Consider the following 17,670-nt stretch of genomic DNA (forward strand, 5'->3'; position numbering starts at 1 on the left):
TATTTAAAAGGAAAATATTTCAAATATAAATCTATTTTAGTGCATGCACTTGTTATTATGTGGAAACTTTTTAATTTAATTTTTCAGTATTCATCTAGATATTGTGTAGATATTATAAAAGGTAGAATACTCATTTCAGAAGCCCTGGACTACATTAGAACTGAAAGGGCTCATCTAGGCCAAGGTTCTTAACCTTAAAGTTTCTGACATTGTAAGCAATTCAGGGAATAGCTTTCATGAGATTTTCAAAGAGGTATATGACCACTAAAAAGTTAAGAACCACTAACATAGTCTAATTGATATTTTTCACAGAGACTGAAACAGTAATAGGGAGAGGGAATTAAGTGACTAGGTCAAGGATACTGCCATTTGCTAGACAGGACTAAAGTTCTGGTTTCTCACTTCCCAACTATTACTCCTTTAATCATCACAGTGGATATAACATAGTCAAAGTTATTTCCCATCAGTTATTTAAAGTTTGTCATTCTCTTAAGACATAGCTTCTATAAAGAAATGTTTGGCTCAATATTTTAGGAAGTCTTTTAATGGGACTGGGGCACTATATATGTTATATAAAGTAATATGCACACACTCCAGAGGGAAAACTAGACTTTCTGTTTATCTTCCCCTACCCTTGTTTCACCCCTCCCTCTCCTCCATTACCAACATTCTTTTTCATTTTATCTTGTATGTTTTAGTCATGGGCTCTTATGAGTTTGATTAGAATAATCCAATCTTTTGATCATTTTTATTCATCCTTTCATTCATTAATTTATTCAACAAACATGAGTGTCTACTCTATGCCAGGTGCCCTGCTAGGTCCTAAGAATAGAATGTTGAGCAAAACTGACATGGTCCCTTCCTTCTTGAAGTTTGAAGTCTTAAGGGTCTTAGATATTAATCAAACATTTGCAAAGGTATGTAAGAAAGGATCGTAGTAAGTGGAAAGAAAGAAAAGCATGAATTGCTGTGTGTGTGGCTGCTAGGACCCTGGTTTTGTCTGGGGCATCTGATTGGATTCTCCTGAGGAGGTGATGTTTCATTTGAGAACTAAAGTTGTGAAGGAGTATGGCAGAACCATGCTCATTGTAGAGGGCCAACTAACTTAAGAATCTCAAAGAAGTCCAGTGTAGTTGGATTGGGACAGACAAGGGGAGAGAGAGAGATGCCCAAGGGGAAGCTGGAGGAGGAGGCAGGAATCAGATCATGTAGCGACTTTGGGGTATGGTAAGATATTGATCTTTATCCTAAGAGCAGTGTGGAGCCAGTGAAAGATTTTAAGCAAGGGAATGACATGAGTTCTTTCCACATTTTAGCTCTTATGAATAATACTGCTGTGAACATTCATGTATAGTCATGTGTTTTTTGTGTGGACATATGTTTTTATTTCTGTTAGGTATATATTTAGGAGTGAAATTGCTGGGTCATATAGTACCCATGTTTCACCTTTTAAGGAACTGCTGTACTGTTTTCCAAAGTGGCCGTGCCATTTTACATTCCCACCAGCAGTGATGAGTGTTCCAGTTACTCCATATTTTTGCCAACACTTGCTATTTTCTGTTCTTTTTTTTATTATAGCTGCTATAGTGGGTGTGAAGTGGTATCTCATTGTGTGCCCCTTGTCTTTTACTAGCCAGGATTTTAAGCCTGGCATTTAAGATTCACCAAATTACTTTTTCAGCCTTTTATCTGTTTAGTTTGAATGAATTATTATTTACAAAGTGTACCCTATACTTTCTCAAGCTTTTTGTTTTTATTTATTTTTTCCCTTTTTGTGTGTGTGCTTGTGTTTTGCAAAGTCTTGGTCTGAGCTTTGCATTCCTTATAGGCCCAAACTCAGTTTCCTTCATTTTATCACATTTAGCCATCAATAGCTGATATTGAATAGTTGATATTTGACCAATTGACCTATAAAATTTGCAATTTTAAATGTTTCAACTTAATACATTTCTTGGTTTCCTCTAGTTATAGCTACTACCATTTCCTTTTGGTTTTTTTCTCCTAGCCCTTGTTTGTATAATTTCTCTTATTGGGCAGAAATCTCAAGGGCAGAGACTTTTCCATACCCAATGTTCTATATGTACAAAGAGCTTAGCCATTATTAAAAAATTTTTGAATGAATATGTGCACTATGTGATGAATCAATGTAAACATAATGACTCAGTATAAACATAAGTTTAACTGAAATGCAGAGTTTTTGAAATGAATAGATTCATTGGAAAGAATCAGTAAGAATAGCTTAGGACTGGTTTCTTATGGAAAATGAACCTTCAACAAGTTTTAGATGGCAAAACCCACAGTTGGTCAGAAGGGAAGAACATTTGGAGACTAAAGTTAAAGACATTCAAAGTAGAAAGTGAGTGGATTCTCAGGGCCAGTGTGGTAAGGGACAATTTTACCTAGCTGGAGTGAAATGTAAGCTTGCACTAGAATTAGGTATATGGTGGATCATTAGCGGATATACTTGATGCTCTGAAAGCTATGATTATGAGATTTAATTTGATTCAGAGGCAGTTGGAAACCAGCATCTTTATCATAATGAATACAAATGCTAAGGAATTTTTGGAGTGATGCTTGAAAAACCCTATTGTGGATTTGAATGTAATGTACAAGGAAGAGCTGAGACTGACATCCTTGACTGAATCCAGGTATGAACTGACATTGGCTGTACTCAGCTAAAGCTTATTGGGCTAGAAAGGGAAGAATTAGATATGAAAATGGGAAAGAAAAATCACATTCAGTGTAAAAGAAAAGAAATGAGAAAGAAAAGAAGATGCAAACTCTTTCTTCGTGGAAATTATCTTGTGCAATTGTAGTGCCTGCCAAGTTGGGGTAAACAGGTTTGGGGAATGTAGTTCTGTAGAAAACAGTAATTGGCAAAATAAACATTCAGTTTCTACTGATGTTTTCTCAGAAAGGTTATTATTGCTGATATAATCATGTCTCCTCTTCCATTGGGATTGTCTTGTCCTTTTTAGTGCTTTTTAGAACTTTAGAGCTTTCTTTGCATAGAACGAAAATAATTTTAAGCCATCATTTCAAATTGAAGATCTGTCGCTTCAGAATTTCAAGAGAAACTCTTTTGATAACTTTCATCTTCTATGACAGATTCATTTTTAAACTGCATTCACAGTGCCAAGACACATGCTTCCATTGTGGGAATAATATTCATTTTTCTAGTACTTCTAACAATACTGTCTAAGAGACATACTTATTTTGTAAGCATTAGGTTCTTAATTATAGTACTTGACTCCTAACTTTTGCCATTCTTCTTATTTTTTTTATGAAACTAATCTGGCTTGTGGGTGTAAAATGTGTACAGTAACACTCAGTTGTCATAAATATTAATAGCTGTTATGTGCCAGATATTCTTTTTTGAACACTTCATATGTTTTGTGAGAGGTTGGGAAACAATCTTTTGTGGTAAAGAATCTTGGAGTAGTAAATAATAACTATAGTATGTGAGGAGAGGAGTTTGTAGATAAGTAAATGCAATAAAACGTTATAGTACAGTGTGCAGTAAAGGAAGAAATAGTCATGTCTACAAGACAGATGGAGCAAAAAGGGCATAGAGAGTATGAAGGGCTTTACAGGTAGAGACAGCAGAGTTATCAAAGGTAAAGAGGCATGAAATGGCTAGAGAACATAGAGAATGTGTAAGCCATTTTCAGTGGCACCAGATGAATAAAAACTATAGCTAAATATGTAGAATAAAGGCCAGATCATGGAAAACTTTGTTATGCTAAAGAGTTTGGGCTTGATTTTGTAGGCAACTAGGAATCAGTGAAGATTTAAGCAAGGGAGTATTATGATCAGATTTATGTTTCTAAATATCACTGTGGTATTGGTATGGGATGTTATATTGGATGAGTAGGAGAAAGGAGACAAGTGATTGGCAGCAGTTCAGAGAAGAGGTGTTGAGTTAAAATGGTAAAAATTAGGATGGAGAGGGAATGAATCTAAGAGGTGGTAGGGAAGTAGACTCTACAGGACTTTGAGTTGATTGGATGTGATGATGGGTTTTGGGAAAAGATGTTTACAGTTTAAAAAGAAACACTTGGCAAGTGGGAGTGCCACTGAGCACTACCTTGCACCTAGCTGATGTTTCTAATCATGAATCTTATTAAGTGACCCCAATTTGAAGATTTCCTTCACTAGTAGCCAAGTCTTAGGGCTGAAGAAAGTAGATGGTTATATTGCTGCAAATACTGTTTAGAGATTAACAGGGCAGTTGTGGCCAATGGATAGGGATATAAGGACACTGAGGGTTTGCCAAGACGGAGTATAACTCTACATTCTAGGGTGGACAGGAAGAGAAGTGAAGTGGGCAAGGAAGAGCAGTGTATCATGAAGGACAATGAAAAATGGAGGGGTTGAGGGACTGGCTAACTTCATTAGGTTGAAGATTAGGTGGCGGGAAAGAAAAGAAAGTGAGATTTTGGGAAAGGATAAGCCTCTGTGTTCAGAGACTGATTTCCCTGAGTTTAAGATTATAGAGGCAGAGTGGTTCCCAGAAATGATAAAAGTCCAGGGTGTGACTACAGATGCACGTTGCTGAAGTGGGAATGTAGATGAGAGATGTAGGAATTGAGGGATTTTGAGCTAGGTTGTTGATAATTTATCCTTATGGACAGTAAAATTCCCATGATGATGGCAGCTTTGGAGTAGAAAGAAATATTGTAGAAGAAACTGAGCCAATTTTTTTTAAAAACCCTTGGTGAGTGTGAGGGGGAATGACTAAAAATGGGTGGATGATAGGAACAAGGAGGTTATACACTGAAAGCCATGAACCCGAGAGGAAAAAGGCTTTTGTATATGAAGATGGACAAGAGATCCTCCTGTAGAAGCTTGAGACTTAAGCTTGGAAAATGCTGGTTTCATCTTTTGGCTTTGTTAGATGTGGGAAAAGAAAAGAGTCTCCTCTATTAAAGGCTGCAAGGAAGTGGATTCCTGAGAGATGTCAGTTGAGGCAAAAAGATGGAGAGGAGAATTCTGTTGACAATGTACGGGGATTTATTCATTGTGAAATAAGGATTTCAGTAGAAAGGTTAGAAAGAGAGTTAGTAGTTGAAGGAAGACTTGGACAGAAAAAGTGGGTGGAAGAAACACATAGTAATATGGTAATGAACATACATGACAAAGTTGACTCAGAGGTCTGGCATTTTTTTTTTTTTTAAATTTTATTTTGTCGATATACAATGTGGTTGATTATTGTGGCCCATTACCGAAACCTCCCTCCCTCCTCTCTCTCCCCCGAGGTCTGGCATTTTGAAGAGAGGTTCAGGATGACAAGGATAACAGGAATGTTTGGATTGATTGTAGTGAAGTTCGTGGGCCTAGGAAATCTGAGGACTGAAATAGTATTGGTTACTTAATGAGGTTAGCAAACTGCAGCCTTGGCTCCAAGTTCAAATGCCTTGCCAATTGCCCAATTCTTATTCTCTAGCAGTTTATAATTTAAAAAGGAGGTGGCCATGTAACTAAAGTTCTGTAATCTAATGTGAAAAAGGGTAAATGCAATAATAGACAAAAGTCTATGAAAGTATAGAAGACTAAGAGTTTAGTTCCAGCTGGAAGATCTGGGGAAGACTTCTTGGAAAAGCTAACTTTTTAACTGGGTCTTAAAGGATAGGTAGAATATTAATAAATAGATTGGGCTAAAGGAGCATTCTATTTTGGATTACAAGAGCAAGTGTATGAATTTTGGGAAACACAGGGCTTGTTTGTGGAGCTGTTCAGAGAAGGTAAACATACAAAGCTCAACCTCAAGATGAGCAAGGGAGAAATGGAAAAAAGCAGTGGAAGTTAGAGTGTGTTATATCAGTAGCCATGGCAGTGAGAAGCATGCATAGAGCCAGTATAATAGAAGAAAAAAATAACTACAGAAAATAGAGCCCTGCATTCTAGTATGCCTATGGCCACCTTTGGTCTGAGTGGTCAATAAGGGCAGCACTTTGTGTTTATACCAGGACAGTTTTTAACAGTTCTGCTGGTGTCTGTATGTGTGTGTTTCTGCCATAGTCACAAGAACAGTACTATGGTTGTAGTGGATTGAATTACGTCCCCACAGAACTCATTGAAGCTTGAATTGTGCCCCTCAAGTTTTATGTATTAGGAACTTAGCCCCCACTGTGACTGTTAAGAGGGTAGGAAATCCTATTATCGTAATTGAAAGGTGGGGCCTTGAAGAGGTGATTAGATTGCAGGACCAGGCAGTAGTGAATAGATTAAAAATGGTGGTCAGGAGCATGGTTCTAAGGGCTTTAAAAAAAGAGGAGAGTCTGTCTCTTGCTCTCTCTGCTTCCACAATCTTGCAATGTGAGAGAGACCCCTGGGTCACTTTTGCCACCATCAGATGGTCTTTGGACTTTCCAGCCTCAGAAACTGTAAACAGTAAATTTCATTTTTCTTTATAAATCACCCAGTTTCACATATTTTGTTATAAGCAACAGAAATGGAATAATACAATTGTATAATAACCACCCCTTTATCTCCAGCTCCTCATGTTTGCCTGGAGTTTAAAAACTTTGACAGACTGGATATATTGAAGTATGCCTTAGTGCTTATTCAAATATAACATTATGGATCACCATTTCTACCCATATTTACACATGTCTGAAAAGAGAAGTTAATAATTAAAGGCCATTTACCACACTTTTGCTTGAAAGAGTTGATACTTTGACTGAGAATGCGAAGTATTAGTTTCAATACCTGGCTTTGTTTGTTATTTTATTTCTCTTAGATTTATTTACATAATACTTTGGCTCTAAAGAGCCATTTGGTTTCTTGGGCTACATGTTACAATATTCTCTCTGCCAGTTTTATTTTTCTAGATAATTCACTGCCCATAATTCCAGATTGTGTTTTATTTCCTTTAAGAATTTTTTTTTATTCTTCCAGGTCATATGCATATAAAGTAGTATAATACATTTGAACTTGCCCAAAATAGACTTTATGAGGTGTTGACTGCTGTATCAGAATTGTGTTTGGCTATATAGAATAGAAAACTCTATTACAGTGATTTTAAAAATTGAAGTTCATTTATTTTACGTATCAGTAATTCCAGAGGTAGAGAGTTGTTGGTATGGATGTGGAAGCTCAGTGATCTGAGCAAGAACTGTGCTCACCCTGTTTTTTGACTCCCTGTCCTTAGCAGGCCTGCATGTTGCTTATGTTCACAAGATATCCACTGTATTTCCAAGCTTTACATTCTGATTCCAGGAGAGAGAAAGTGGGGAAGGATAAGTACTGATCTGCTGTTTCTGTTCCCCTTTATTAAGAAAATAAAAGGTTTCTATAACCACTAGCAGACTTCTCATTAAATCTCATTGACCAAAATTGTGTCACATGGCTTTCTTACCCACAAGGATCCAAAAGCAAACTGTCATCTTGGGCTGGGCATAGACTATCCTGATCAGGGAGGAAAGGGGAATCTATGTGGAGTAGGAAGTTAATATCTGTCAAAGTGCTGTGCCTAAAGTTTAATTATTTTACCTGTTATTCTAATGCAGACGGCATTTGATTTATCAGAAGTTAGCTACAAAAAAAAAAAAAAAAGGAAAAAAAGAAAACATTCTCAGCCTATCAATTTTTCTTTCCTTACATTATAAAACTAAATAATATGATTTCTTATGACTGCTCTTTTGTATATATTACAGGTTGTTGGATATAAACAAATAACCACATTATTCTTTGAAATAGTAAATAAAATAAAGGGATGTTCGCATTTGAAAAAAAATATTATGAAGTATTCTCACTGGAATACCATTTTTCATCCGTTTAAATGAAGTGACAATTTCTTTTGGGGAGAGTTTATTTTCATATTGTATAAATAATTTAGTTATTGTTATAGACAGATTTATAATGAATGAGTTTTTAAACAAAACACGGTTCTTAAATATTATCACAACCTCAAGAATGAAGTATTTCATCAAAATCTAATGAAGAAAAATTTGACTTGGTGTAAGGAAGACTTCTAATGTTGGGAATGAAGCTTTAGAAACATATATTTTTTAATCTGAACTTTAAGCCTCAATTCAAAGCATTTGAGGTTTTTCCACCATTGATTTTTCTTACCTTAAATAATTTTAACTTTCTTTTACTGATAAAAAGAAATTATATCAATTATTTAGTTTGCAACATATTGACACTGTGTTTTTAATTTAATAAACATAATACGTGTTAACAGTACAGGCACTGAAGTAGGTTTTGTGGAAAATAAAAAAAGTAAAGATATAATCCTTGCTCTCGGGGCACTTAAAATTTAGTTGATGAGACAAAATGTACATGCTTGAAATCAATAAGCAATGAAAGGCAGTATGTGAGCAAGTATTGAAAGTTCTATAGGAATTTAAGAAAATAATAGTAACTGTAGAGTGGTACAAGGTACAAAGACAGGCCGGCGTTTTCATCCTCATTTTCTGCTCTTCTGCACATGCATCCTTGTTTAACCGTTTGTAGTATCTCAAATGTTCTCTGTGCTTTGATACTCCCATACCTTTGTAGTGCTTTTTGTTTGTTTGTGGAATTCCCTTACTTGCCAGCCTGCCAATTTCCCATCTTTCAAGACTCAGTTCATCCCTGAACTTCTTGGCCAAAGTTAGCTGCTTCCTTCTCTTTTCTCCCATAGTTCGTTCTCTCTCTCTCTCTCTCTCTCTCTCTCGTGTGTGTATTGTACCATTTATTTACTTGTCTGTCTCTTCCACAAGCTTGTGAACTTCATCATCATCAGGACCGTGTCATAATTACTCCCAAATCACAGTGCTTGGTGTACTGGTTTTGCACATTGGATCACTCAGTGAATGTTCTTTGAATGAATCAATGGATAGATAGATTAAGAAGGAATTAGCCTGGAGTATATTCTCAAGCACTGGGAAAGTCTGTCCAGAGGGAGTTTGGGTGGTAAGAATACTTAACCCTGAAGGGAGTTTATAATTTATCAGTATTTTGGGATAAGATTGAATAGGCAAAGGAGGACTAGTTGGCAATGGAAGTTTTAATAAATAGCGGAGTTAGAATAGATAAAATGTCTGAAATTGGTTTTTAAAGCCCCCATTTTTCAAACATACTGTGCTTTTGTTTTTTGTAGTGCCTCCACTTCTCATTCAGAGAATTCAGTGCATACAAAATCAGCTTCTGTTGTATCGTCAGATTCCATTTCAACTTCTACAGACAACTTTTCTCCTGACTTAAGGGTATGTATACTATTTTAAAGTTCCGATGAAGTACTTCATGTTAGGTGTTTGTGGTCCTACACTATCAATATAACCTTTAACTAACTAAGCAGGAAATTTTGATGGAGTATTCTCAAAGACCTCAGTCTATAAGCAGGCCAGCATATGTGGAATGCTTACTTATTTGTAAAAGAAAAATGTGTAATTCATTTCTAAGGTTAATCGCTTTTGAGTTCTTTGCCAAAATATAATTAGTGGATTTATTTGTGGTATAAAGGTTTTTATGATTACTCCCATAATAATGGCCAATAATAGCTAACATTTATTGAGTAATAACTGTGTACTCAGTAAAGCATTGTTCTAAGTGCTGTACATGAATTATTTCTTGTAATACTCCCACCAATTCTTGCGGCCATTCTACAGATGATAATAAGTCATGGAGATTAATTTAAGTAACATGTCCAAGGTCTCATAGCTAACACATTCTGTTGCCAGTGTTCCAGCCCATGCAGTCTAATTCTGGAGTTATGTCACTTAAATGTTGTGTGATAGTTCCTATACATCTCATTATAGTGTGTAAGTATTCCTTTATTTATTAAAGGTCTTGTTTCTATGACATTAACCACAGAAGCCATGTCCTGTAGCACATTGTACGTTTCTGGATTCATTAGCTTTTCTACAACCACTTGCCTGTGAATGATGGAAAGTCCAAGAGCAGATCTGGTGTCTGGTGAGAGTATGCTGCTTGGTTTGCAGATGCCTTTCTTTATGTCCTCACATAGTTAAAGAGCACCTCAGAATCTTTTTTTTTTTGGCAGCTGGCTAGTATGGCTCAGAAACTTTTTATTCCAGTCAAGTGTCTGCTTACACAATTTTAATGAAAACATTGTTTTCATTAATGAAGTCATTTGGTGTTGAGCATATATTGAGAGAATATATCTTTTTCATCTATTTCATTTTTAAGATAGAATCCAACAAATATAAGAAGACAGGTTAGAAACAGTCTATAAAGGCTTCTGCATATTTGTCATTACCTTTTGTGAACTTTTATAAAATGTTAGATTGGGTATAGCATGATTTTAAACATCACTAAAAAATTCTGAAGGCTTATTTTCATAATCTGAATATAATGCTAATTCTGAAGGCTTCATAATATCATTAGCGATTATCTTGAAGCATAACATACATTTAGGGCAGGGTTCATTGTTAACAATAGTGGATATAAATCCATTGTTCCTTCTCCTTAACTTGTTATTATTTAAATATATATATTTTACATATGTGTCTAACTTTTGCTTATTCATTACATTAATAAAAATCTGCGAGGAGTTTATAGACTTCTTGATAATTTTGAACTGTTGTGTCCTACTGCTGGTCAGATTTTATTTGTTAAAAACATCATTGTTTCTAACCACATATTGTGACTGATAAAGAACTTGTAGTAGGAATGAAGACATGTCACTTTTGCTACTTGCCTATGCTTACATTATTACTATTATTCTATCTGCTGTTGTCTGAGATATTGTAAACCATTTGTGTATTCTTGTGAGGGTTAGTTTAAACTACTTAACTGACACTCATGTGAATTGCAGTATATCACAGGATGCTGAAAGTAGATGGATTAAGGAGGCCTCCACTGTCAACTTCTCTGCTTGTATATCCCCTTCATTTTCTCAGGAAGCCATTTATGTCATAAATTATGAGCTCATGTTTAGACATAATGGCCATAATGTTAATCTGTATATAAAGTATAATTTATTAGGGCCGGCCCGTGGCTCACTTGGGAGAGGTGGTGCTGATAACACCAAGGCCATGGGTTTGGATCCCTATATAGGGATGGCTGGTTAGCTCACTTGGAGAGTGTGGTGCTGACAACGCCAAGTCAAGGGGTAAGATCCCTTTACTGGTCATCTTAAAAAAAATATATATATATATATATATATATATAATTTATTTAATTTTTATTAGATAAACTTTTAATTTTAGAACAGTTGTAGATTTACAGAAAAATTGCAAAATACAGAGCTCTTATATATTTCACATCCAGTTTCTTCTATTATTAACGTCTTACATTAATATGGTATATTTCTTACATGTAATGAACCAATATCAACACATTTTTATTAACTAAAGTCCATACTTTATTCAGATATCTGTAGTTTTTCCCTAATGTTCCAGGGTCTCATCCAGAATACCACATTACATTTAGTAGTTATGTCTCTCAGGCTTCTCTTGGCTGTGACAGTTTCTGAGACTTTCCTTGTTTTTGGTGACCCACTTTCTCAGTTTTGAAGAGCTCTGGTCAGGTATTTTGTAGAATGTCTGATGTTTTACTCATAGTTAAACTGGGGTTATGTGTTTTAGGAGGAAGAACATAGAAGTAAAGTGCCATTTTCATCACATACCAATGTGTGTGTATACCAATGGTACATACCAGGATATATCGTAAAGCTTGTGGAAAAATAGAATTGAAAGATAATATTAGTCTTTTCATGAACTTTTTTAAAAACAATACGTTTATTCTCTAGTTTTCTTTTCTTTTCTTTTTTTTTTTTGTCTTTTTCGTGACCGGCACTCAGCCAGTGAGTGCACCGACCATTCCTATATAGGATCCGAATTTTCATGAACTTTTTGAAGACCCCTTCTATTGTCAACATGGTTATCACCGTTGATGTTAACCTTGATTACTTGGTTGAGGCAGTGTTAGTTTTTTTCATTGTAAATACTCTTCCTACTTCCCCCCACCCCTTTCTTTCTATACTGTACTTTTTGGAAAGAAGTTGCTATGCACAGCTTACCTTTTAGGAGAGGGGATTTATGTTCTACCTCCTCGAGGGTGGAAAATCTACATACATTTTTCAGAATTCTTCTGCACAGGAAATTTGTTTCTTCACTCCCACTTATTGGTTTATTTAATAATTTATTTATTTCATTATGGATTTGTGGATATCTGTTTTATACTTTTTGTTACAGTGCAGAACTACTTTATAGCTCAGATTGTTCCATCTCCAAGTTGGGAGTTCTTTCAGTCAGATCTTGTGTCCCTTTGACATACTCCCTTAATTGGAGTGTTTCTTTGAGCACTTCCTTATTTTCTGGCACCACACTATGCTCCAGGCTTATCATGTATATTTCCCGTCTCAATTCTAGAACATCATCCATTTTTCCAAGGAGCCTTGGTTCCTTTTTTGGAGGAGTGTTACTAGAAATCAAGACCTGGAGGTGTGCTTTTTTTTTTTTTTTTTTTTTAAAACAAAGAAAAAAATAGCAAAGTACTTTTATTTTCCTTCTGAAGCAAAAGATCATATCTCCTGTGTCCTATACGGAGATAATATATGGGTGGGTAATCTCATACATGTAAGTTTGTCTGGAATAGACCTCTTTAATGCCTGCTGTCCTAGCAGGTTTAACATTAGACACAAAAGTGTTCTAAATTATATGACTACCTTAGTTCTAAGTTACAAAAGGAAGCAGTTGAATTTATACATCAACTTGATCCTGCAGGAATTGTTCCCATGTATCCGTGTTAGTGCCTTATTAATTCAGCATCTTTTGTAACTTAGCAGGATCTTCAGCCAATTTTTATTAGATGAATGAGCAGACAGCTGTTAAATGTTAAATAAAGGAGAAAATAGTTTTGGGCAACAAAGTTTAACTGTCCTTTCCATAGTGGAGTGCCTAACGTGTCAGAGAGAAAAAAGAAAACTAATATGTTTAGGTTGTTACCCTATTTCCCTCATTTTTAAATATGACTTTAATTGTTAGCTGCGAAGGTACTTCAAGAAGTTCATGGAAAAATGGAATTAAAAATAATAGGAATCTTTCCATGTACTTTTTGAAGTACCCTCCTATATCTTTACTTGAGTTATAGTCTTTTTTTTCAGTTATGGGAAGGAGATGAATGAGTAACATTATATTAAATGTTAATATATTTAAAAACTGCAGACTGATTTTCAAATGTATGTGTGGATTTTTTTTCAGGGAGATAGGGGTGGGGGGAGGGATGTGCTTCTAAGAATTAGAAAATATCTAGCTGCTACTATGATAGACATTTTACATGCCTCATCTCTTTTAGCTTTCGCAACAATCTTGTGAGACAGTTATTTGCATTTGGCAAATAAGAAACCTGATGTTCAGAAGGGATGGAATTAAATCATGTGCTTAAAGGCACACAGCTAGGTGTGGCCCTTATTTTGTCTCAGATCATTCATACTCCTGTACAGCACATTACTGAGAGAGACTATCATCCCATGATTTTGCTGCTGAGCCTTTTCAAATGTTAAGTGAAACTCTTAACTAATAAGGAATGTCTTTTATACATTTTGGGGGGATGGAAATAGTGGGTTTCAGTATTACTTTCTTAATAAATGAGAATTGCTTTTCTAGATGATTAGAAAAAGAGGGGTTATGTAATAAAATTTGATTTCCTGTCACAATTTTGTTAATTGGTCATGTTTTGCTTTTTGTGTGTATACCTTTGGCAACCATATAATGGTAGTGTTTTAGTTAATTATAGATCAAACTAACTGCAGACAGCTGTGTGTTGCTTTTTGACTGACCATGGTTTGGCTCTGTGTGTGGGATGAGGGGTTTGGTACAGTAGTTTTGAAAATCATCATCCATAGATGATTTGAAGTTGGTTAACCTCTAGGCTTTGAGTTCTCCACATAGCCTCATTGTTTTTCCCTGCACTGAACCACCAAATTTTATAAGCTCCTTCAGTAACAGCCTTTAAATAGACGTGTAAACAATACAGTGCATTGAAAAGCTAATCCAATTTCATTAAAAACATTAAATCAAATTGTATAGGGTTCTCCTATAGGTACTGTACAATGGCACTTTCCTGAAAGGATGGTATTTTAGTAGATTAATGGGTAAATGTGAAAGCTTTTTCTATTAAGGATTTTGTATTCAAACAAGATTTGTTGTCTCTGCATCAATAGAGCAGAATGGAAAATTGGCTGGAGTGGGGAGGGTACAACTAGTGTAGATATCTTGAATTTTTATTTATGCAAGTGGAATTCTACTTCTGTTACTTTTTATCTTGTTAGCCTTGTTTGTTATAGAAAAAAAGTCTTATACAGATATAATCCAGTAGGTGTATTTTTGAAAAATTGAGAACAAATTCAGATTTTGTAAATTGAGTCGTGCTTTTCTCCATGACATAATTGTGGAGTGTTTTCTCTTTGCCTCATTTGCTCTTCACTTGGTAGTAAAGCCTATTTAACTTCACTTTAAAAACTTAAATAGATTTCATTTATACACAGTGTTCCATAATGTAAATTTAAAAAATAAATTTGCAGTCTTTAAAATTAGGCTTTCTTTACTTAGAACATATTTCTAAAGTTTGCCACCTAGGAGAATTAAGAACCTAGGGAACTTGCGTATGGTTTGTTTATTTGCTCACTGAAGAATAAATTCCATAAAATATAGGATTTTAAAATTCAAATGCACAGCTTTACTTATTTATGAGTTGTAATTTGCATAGCACTGGGCTTTAATTAAAGTATGTTCCTCAGTGGTGGTGATTGAAAGATAAACTAAAAGTGAAGCAAAGGAGACTTTCATACAGTACTGAAACAGCTGCGGTAGAGAAAAGTACAACACTATCTACAAAAGCTTACTCTCCATAACAGTTCCAGTTTTACTTATGTAGAAAATCGCACATTTATTCAAAGAGACTTGAATGAAGATCTTCATTGCACATTATTTGTGTGCATGATGAATGTCCATCAGTCTGTAATGGATTAATAAATTGTGGTATATTCTCCAGCAGAATGGTATCTATCTAGTTATCTGTGTAAATTTTAAGACACAAAACATACTATATTTTGATTATAGATATATATATGGGGTTAAAATCTTTTTTGTGTGCTTTTTTTCTTGTTTGATATAATATGCTTCTAATCCGTCAGTCCCGCCCCCAAGAGGGGAGTGAGGGATGTGGCTGGGAAAGAGAACGAGAAAAACATTTTAAGATGTTTCTAATATAATTAAATAGTAGGCTGATTTTTAAATAATTTCCAAACTGCTTTGATATCTTGGTAGTTTGCCTCACAGGAACATTCTAGGAAAATATCAGTCATAATGTTAAGCTATGAGTTAGCTGAACTTGAACTCAGGAAGCTGGCACCTCCAAGAATATACAGTCTTGTGTCATGAGATACATAGTTGTGTGGCGTCAATAATACCAAAAAGTTGGGAGAAAACTTAATTTTGAAATTAAAACAAGGTTTTGAAACAGAGGGCAAAATTCTCCTGAATTTTTAGCATATGAAGGAAAGAGAGATTACCAACTTCATCTCTTACAACATACTCTTTGCTCACCAAGTCCTAGCACATGACTTTTTAAAATAGTCCTTGTGTAGATTGTACTTCCCCATTCATTTAAACTCAGGCATGGACATGTGACTTGTTTTGGTCAAGGAAATGGGACATCACTTCTTAAAAGCCAATGTATAACTAACCACTGATTGCTCCCACTGATGAGTTGATCGTAGAAGCACGTGTTGAAACGGAGCCTCTGTTAGCCTGGGTCTCGGAGTGACTATTCTCATGAGCTTGTCCCCTGCTGCCCTGCCCTGGATATATAATGTGAATGACAAATCTTTTTAAAATGTTTACGTCACCATGTTGATGGAATCTTCTTTCTATTCCTTAACCCTATCAAGACCATTTTTGCCTAAAATTCTTTGTGCTTGGTTTTTCCTCTGTTTAAGCACTCTTCACAAAACTAGCTATTTAAAAATTATTCAGGTTTCTGCTCAAAAATTGTCTTCTAATTGAGGCTTTTCTTGACCTTTAAAATAGCCTCCTAAAAACTCTGATATAGTACTGTGATTTATTTCCCTCATAACATTATTCTGTTATTTATAAAATTATGTGCCTCCTGATATACCACCTGTTGCTACCCCTACATTCCCACCCCGTGCAAAATAACAGGGATATTTTCTTGTTTATTTGATTATTGTTCATCTTTCCTCTCTCAAAGTGAGCTCTTCAAGGGCAGGAATCTTGGCTATATCCCTAGGGCGTAGCATAGTGCCTGAGTGAGTGTGACTTCAAGGCTGTTTTATACGTGTGCGTAGTTGGTTGCATTCTCAAACTCCAAGGGGCACTGGGAGTATTATATCCTCCCATTTGCTATAGTAATTGGTGGAAAAGTTTGAGAAGCACTCCTAATTGGGTAAAACATGAAACTATCTGTCAGCTACATCTGGGAAACTAAAGGAACAGATTCTCTGTTTTATTCATAGTTCCAGATAAAATACGTGCATGTATTCACTAACTCACTGCACTCTTTTGAAATTTCCTGAGTGTCCTGGGGAAAAAGCATCCAGTAAGACATGGTCTCTGCCAGCATGAAGCTTGGAGTGACACAGTGGGAAAGGAGGTAAGCAAATCAATGAGTACTGCATGATAGATACTATGTATAGCTAGGAAACAGAGAGGGCAGGACATTCTGAAGCAGTCTACAACATAGGTTAATAAAATGCTACTATATTTTAAAATACTTATAAAAAGTGTTTGGGAGCAATTTACAAAAACAAATTTTTTTTTTTAGGTGGTTTTTAAAAAATTTTTTTTTTATTTTTCTTTTTATTTTAACTTCTCAATATACATTGTAGTTGATTATCATGTCCCTTTACCCATTCCTCTCTCCCCCCCACTACATCATATCTGTTCACTTTTCTTAACAAGTTCAAGGAATTGTGATTGTTGTGTCTTCTTCCTCCCCACCTTTTATTTGTTTGTATATTTATTTATTTATTTATTTTTATCTCCCACAAATAAGTGAGAACATGTGGTATTTCTGTTTCTGTGCCTGACTTGTTTCACTTAATATAATTTTCTCTAAGTCCATCTATGTTGTTGTGAATGGTAGTATTTCATTTTTTATAGCAGAGTAGTATTCCACTGTGTAGATATACCACAGTTTCCTTATCCACTCATCTGATGATGGACATTTGGGCTGGTTCCAACTCTTGGCTATTATAAATAGTGCTACAGTAAACATGGGAGGATAGGTATACCTTTGACTTGATGATTTCCATTCCTCTGGGTATATTCCCAGCAGTGGAATAGCTGGGTCATATGGTAGATCTATCTGTAATTGTTTGAGGAACCTCCATACCATTTTCCATAAAGGCTGCACAATTCAAAAAGAAGAATTTAGAGGAAAGAATATTACTGTAAGCCCCTTCAAGGCAGACATGTCTGTCTTGTTCCCTACAGTAGTAGTATGCTTAGAGCTCTGTATTTGGAATATAGAAGGTACTCAGGACAAGTCTGTTGACTGAATCAGTAGAAGAGAATGAGAAATACCAAGTTATTTCCCCCTTTATTAAAATGTATCTCTTAAACATGCTCATTTTCCCCTTTCCTCTCCATTCTTTATAGTCTTCTAATTCTATGTCTGATAGGCTCTCCTTTCTCTAATTTGGCTAATGTGCTGCTATAAGGCTAATCTTGCTCTGACATCATTTTCATAATGTCA

The 17,670-nt window shown here is 35.3% G+C and overlaps 1 protein-coding gene across 4 annotated transcripts in view; it reads left to right on the plus strand.

The window, feature by feature from the left end:
* Positions 1 to 17,670, plus strand: part of MTMR2 (myotubularin related protein 2) — a 115,379-nt gene that overhangs the window by 36,313 nt on the left and 61,396 nt on the right. For 3 of the 4 annotated variants that reach the window (XM_063092720.1, XM_063092721.1, XM_063092722.1), the window contains exon 2: positions 9,089 to 9,194. In XM_063092720.1, coding sequence (XP_062948790.1) covers positions 9,089 to 9,194 — 106 coding nt within the window. Of the gene's footprint in view, positions 1 to 9,088; positions 9,195 to 17,670 lie in introns of those variants that run through there. The other variant, XM_063092723.1, reaches the window with a different exon arrangement.

The sequence above is a fragment of the Cynocephalus volans genome, chromosome 4 (assembly GCF_027409185.1).
Source record: "Cynocephalus volans isolate mCynVol1 chromosome 4, mCynVol1.pri, whole genome shotgun sequence".
NCBI classification, from domain to species: domain Eukaryota; kingdom Metazoa; phylum Chordata; class Mammalia; order Dermoptera; family Cynocephalidae; genus Cynocephalus; species Cynocephalus volans.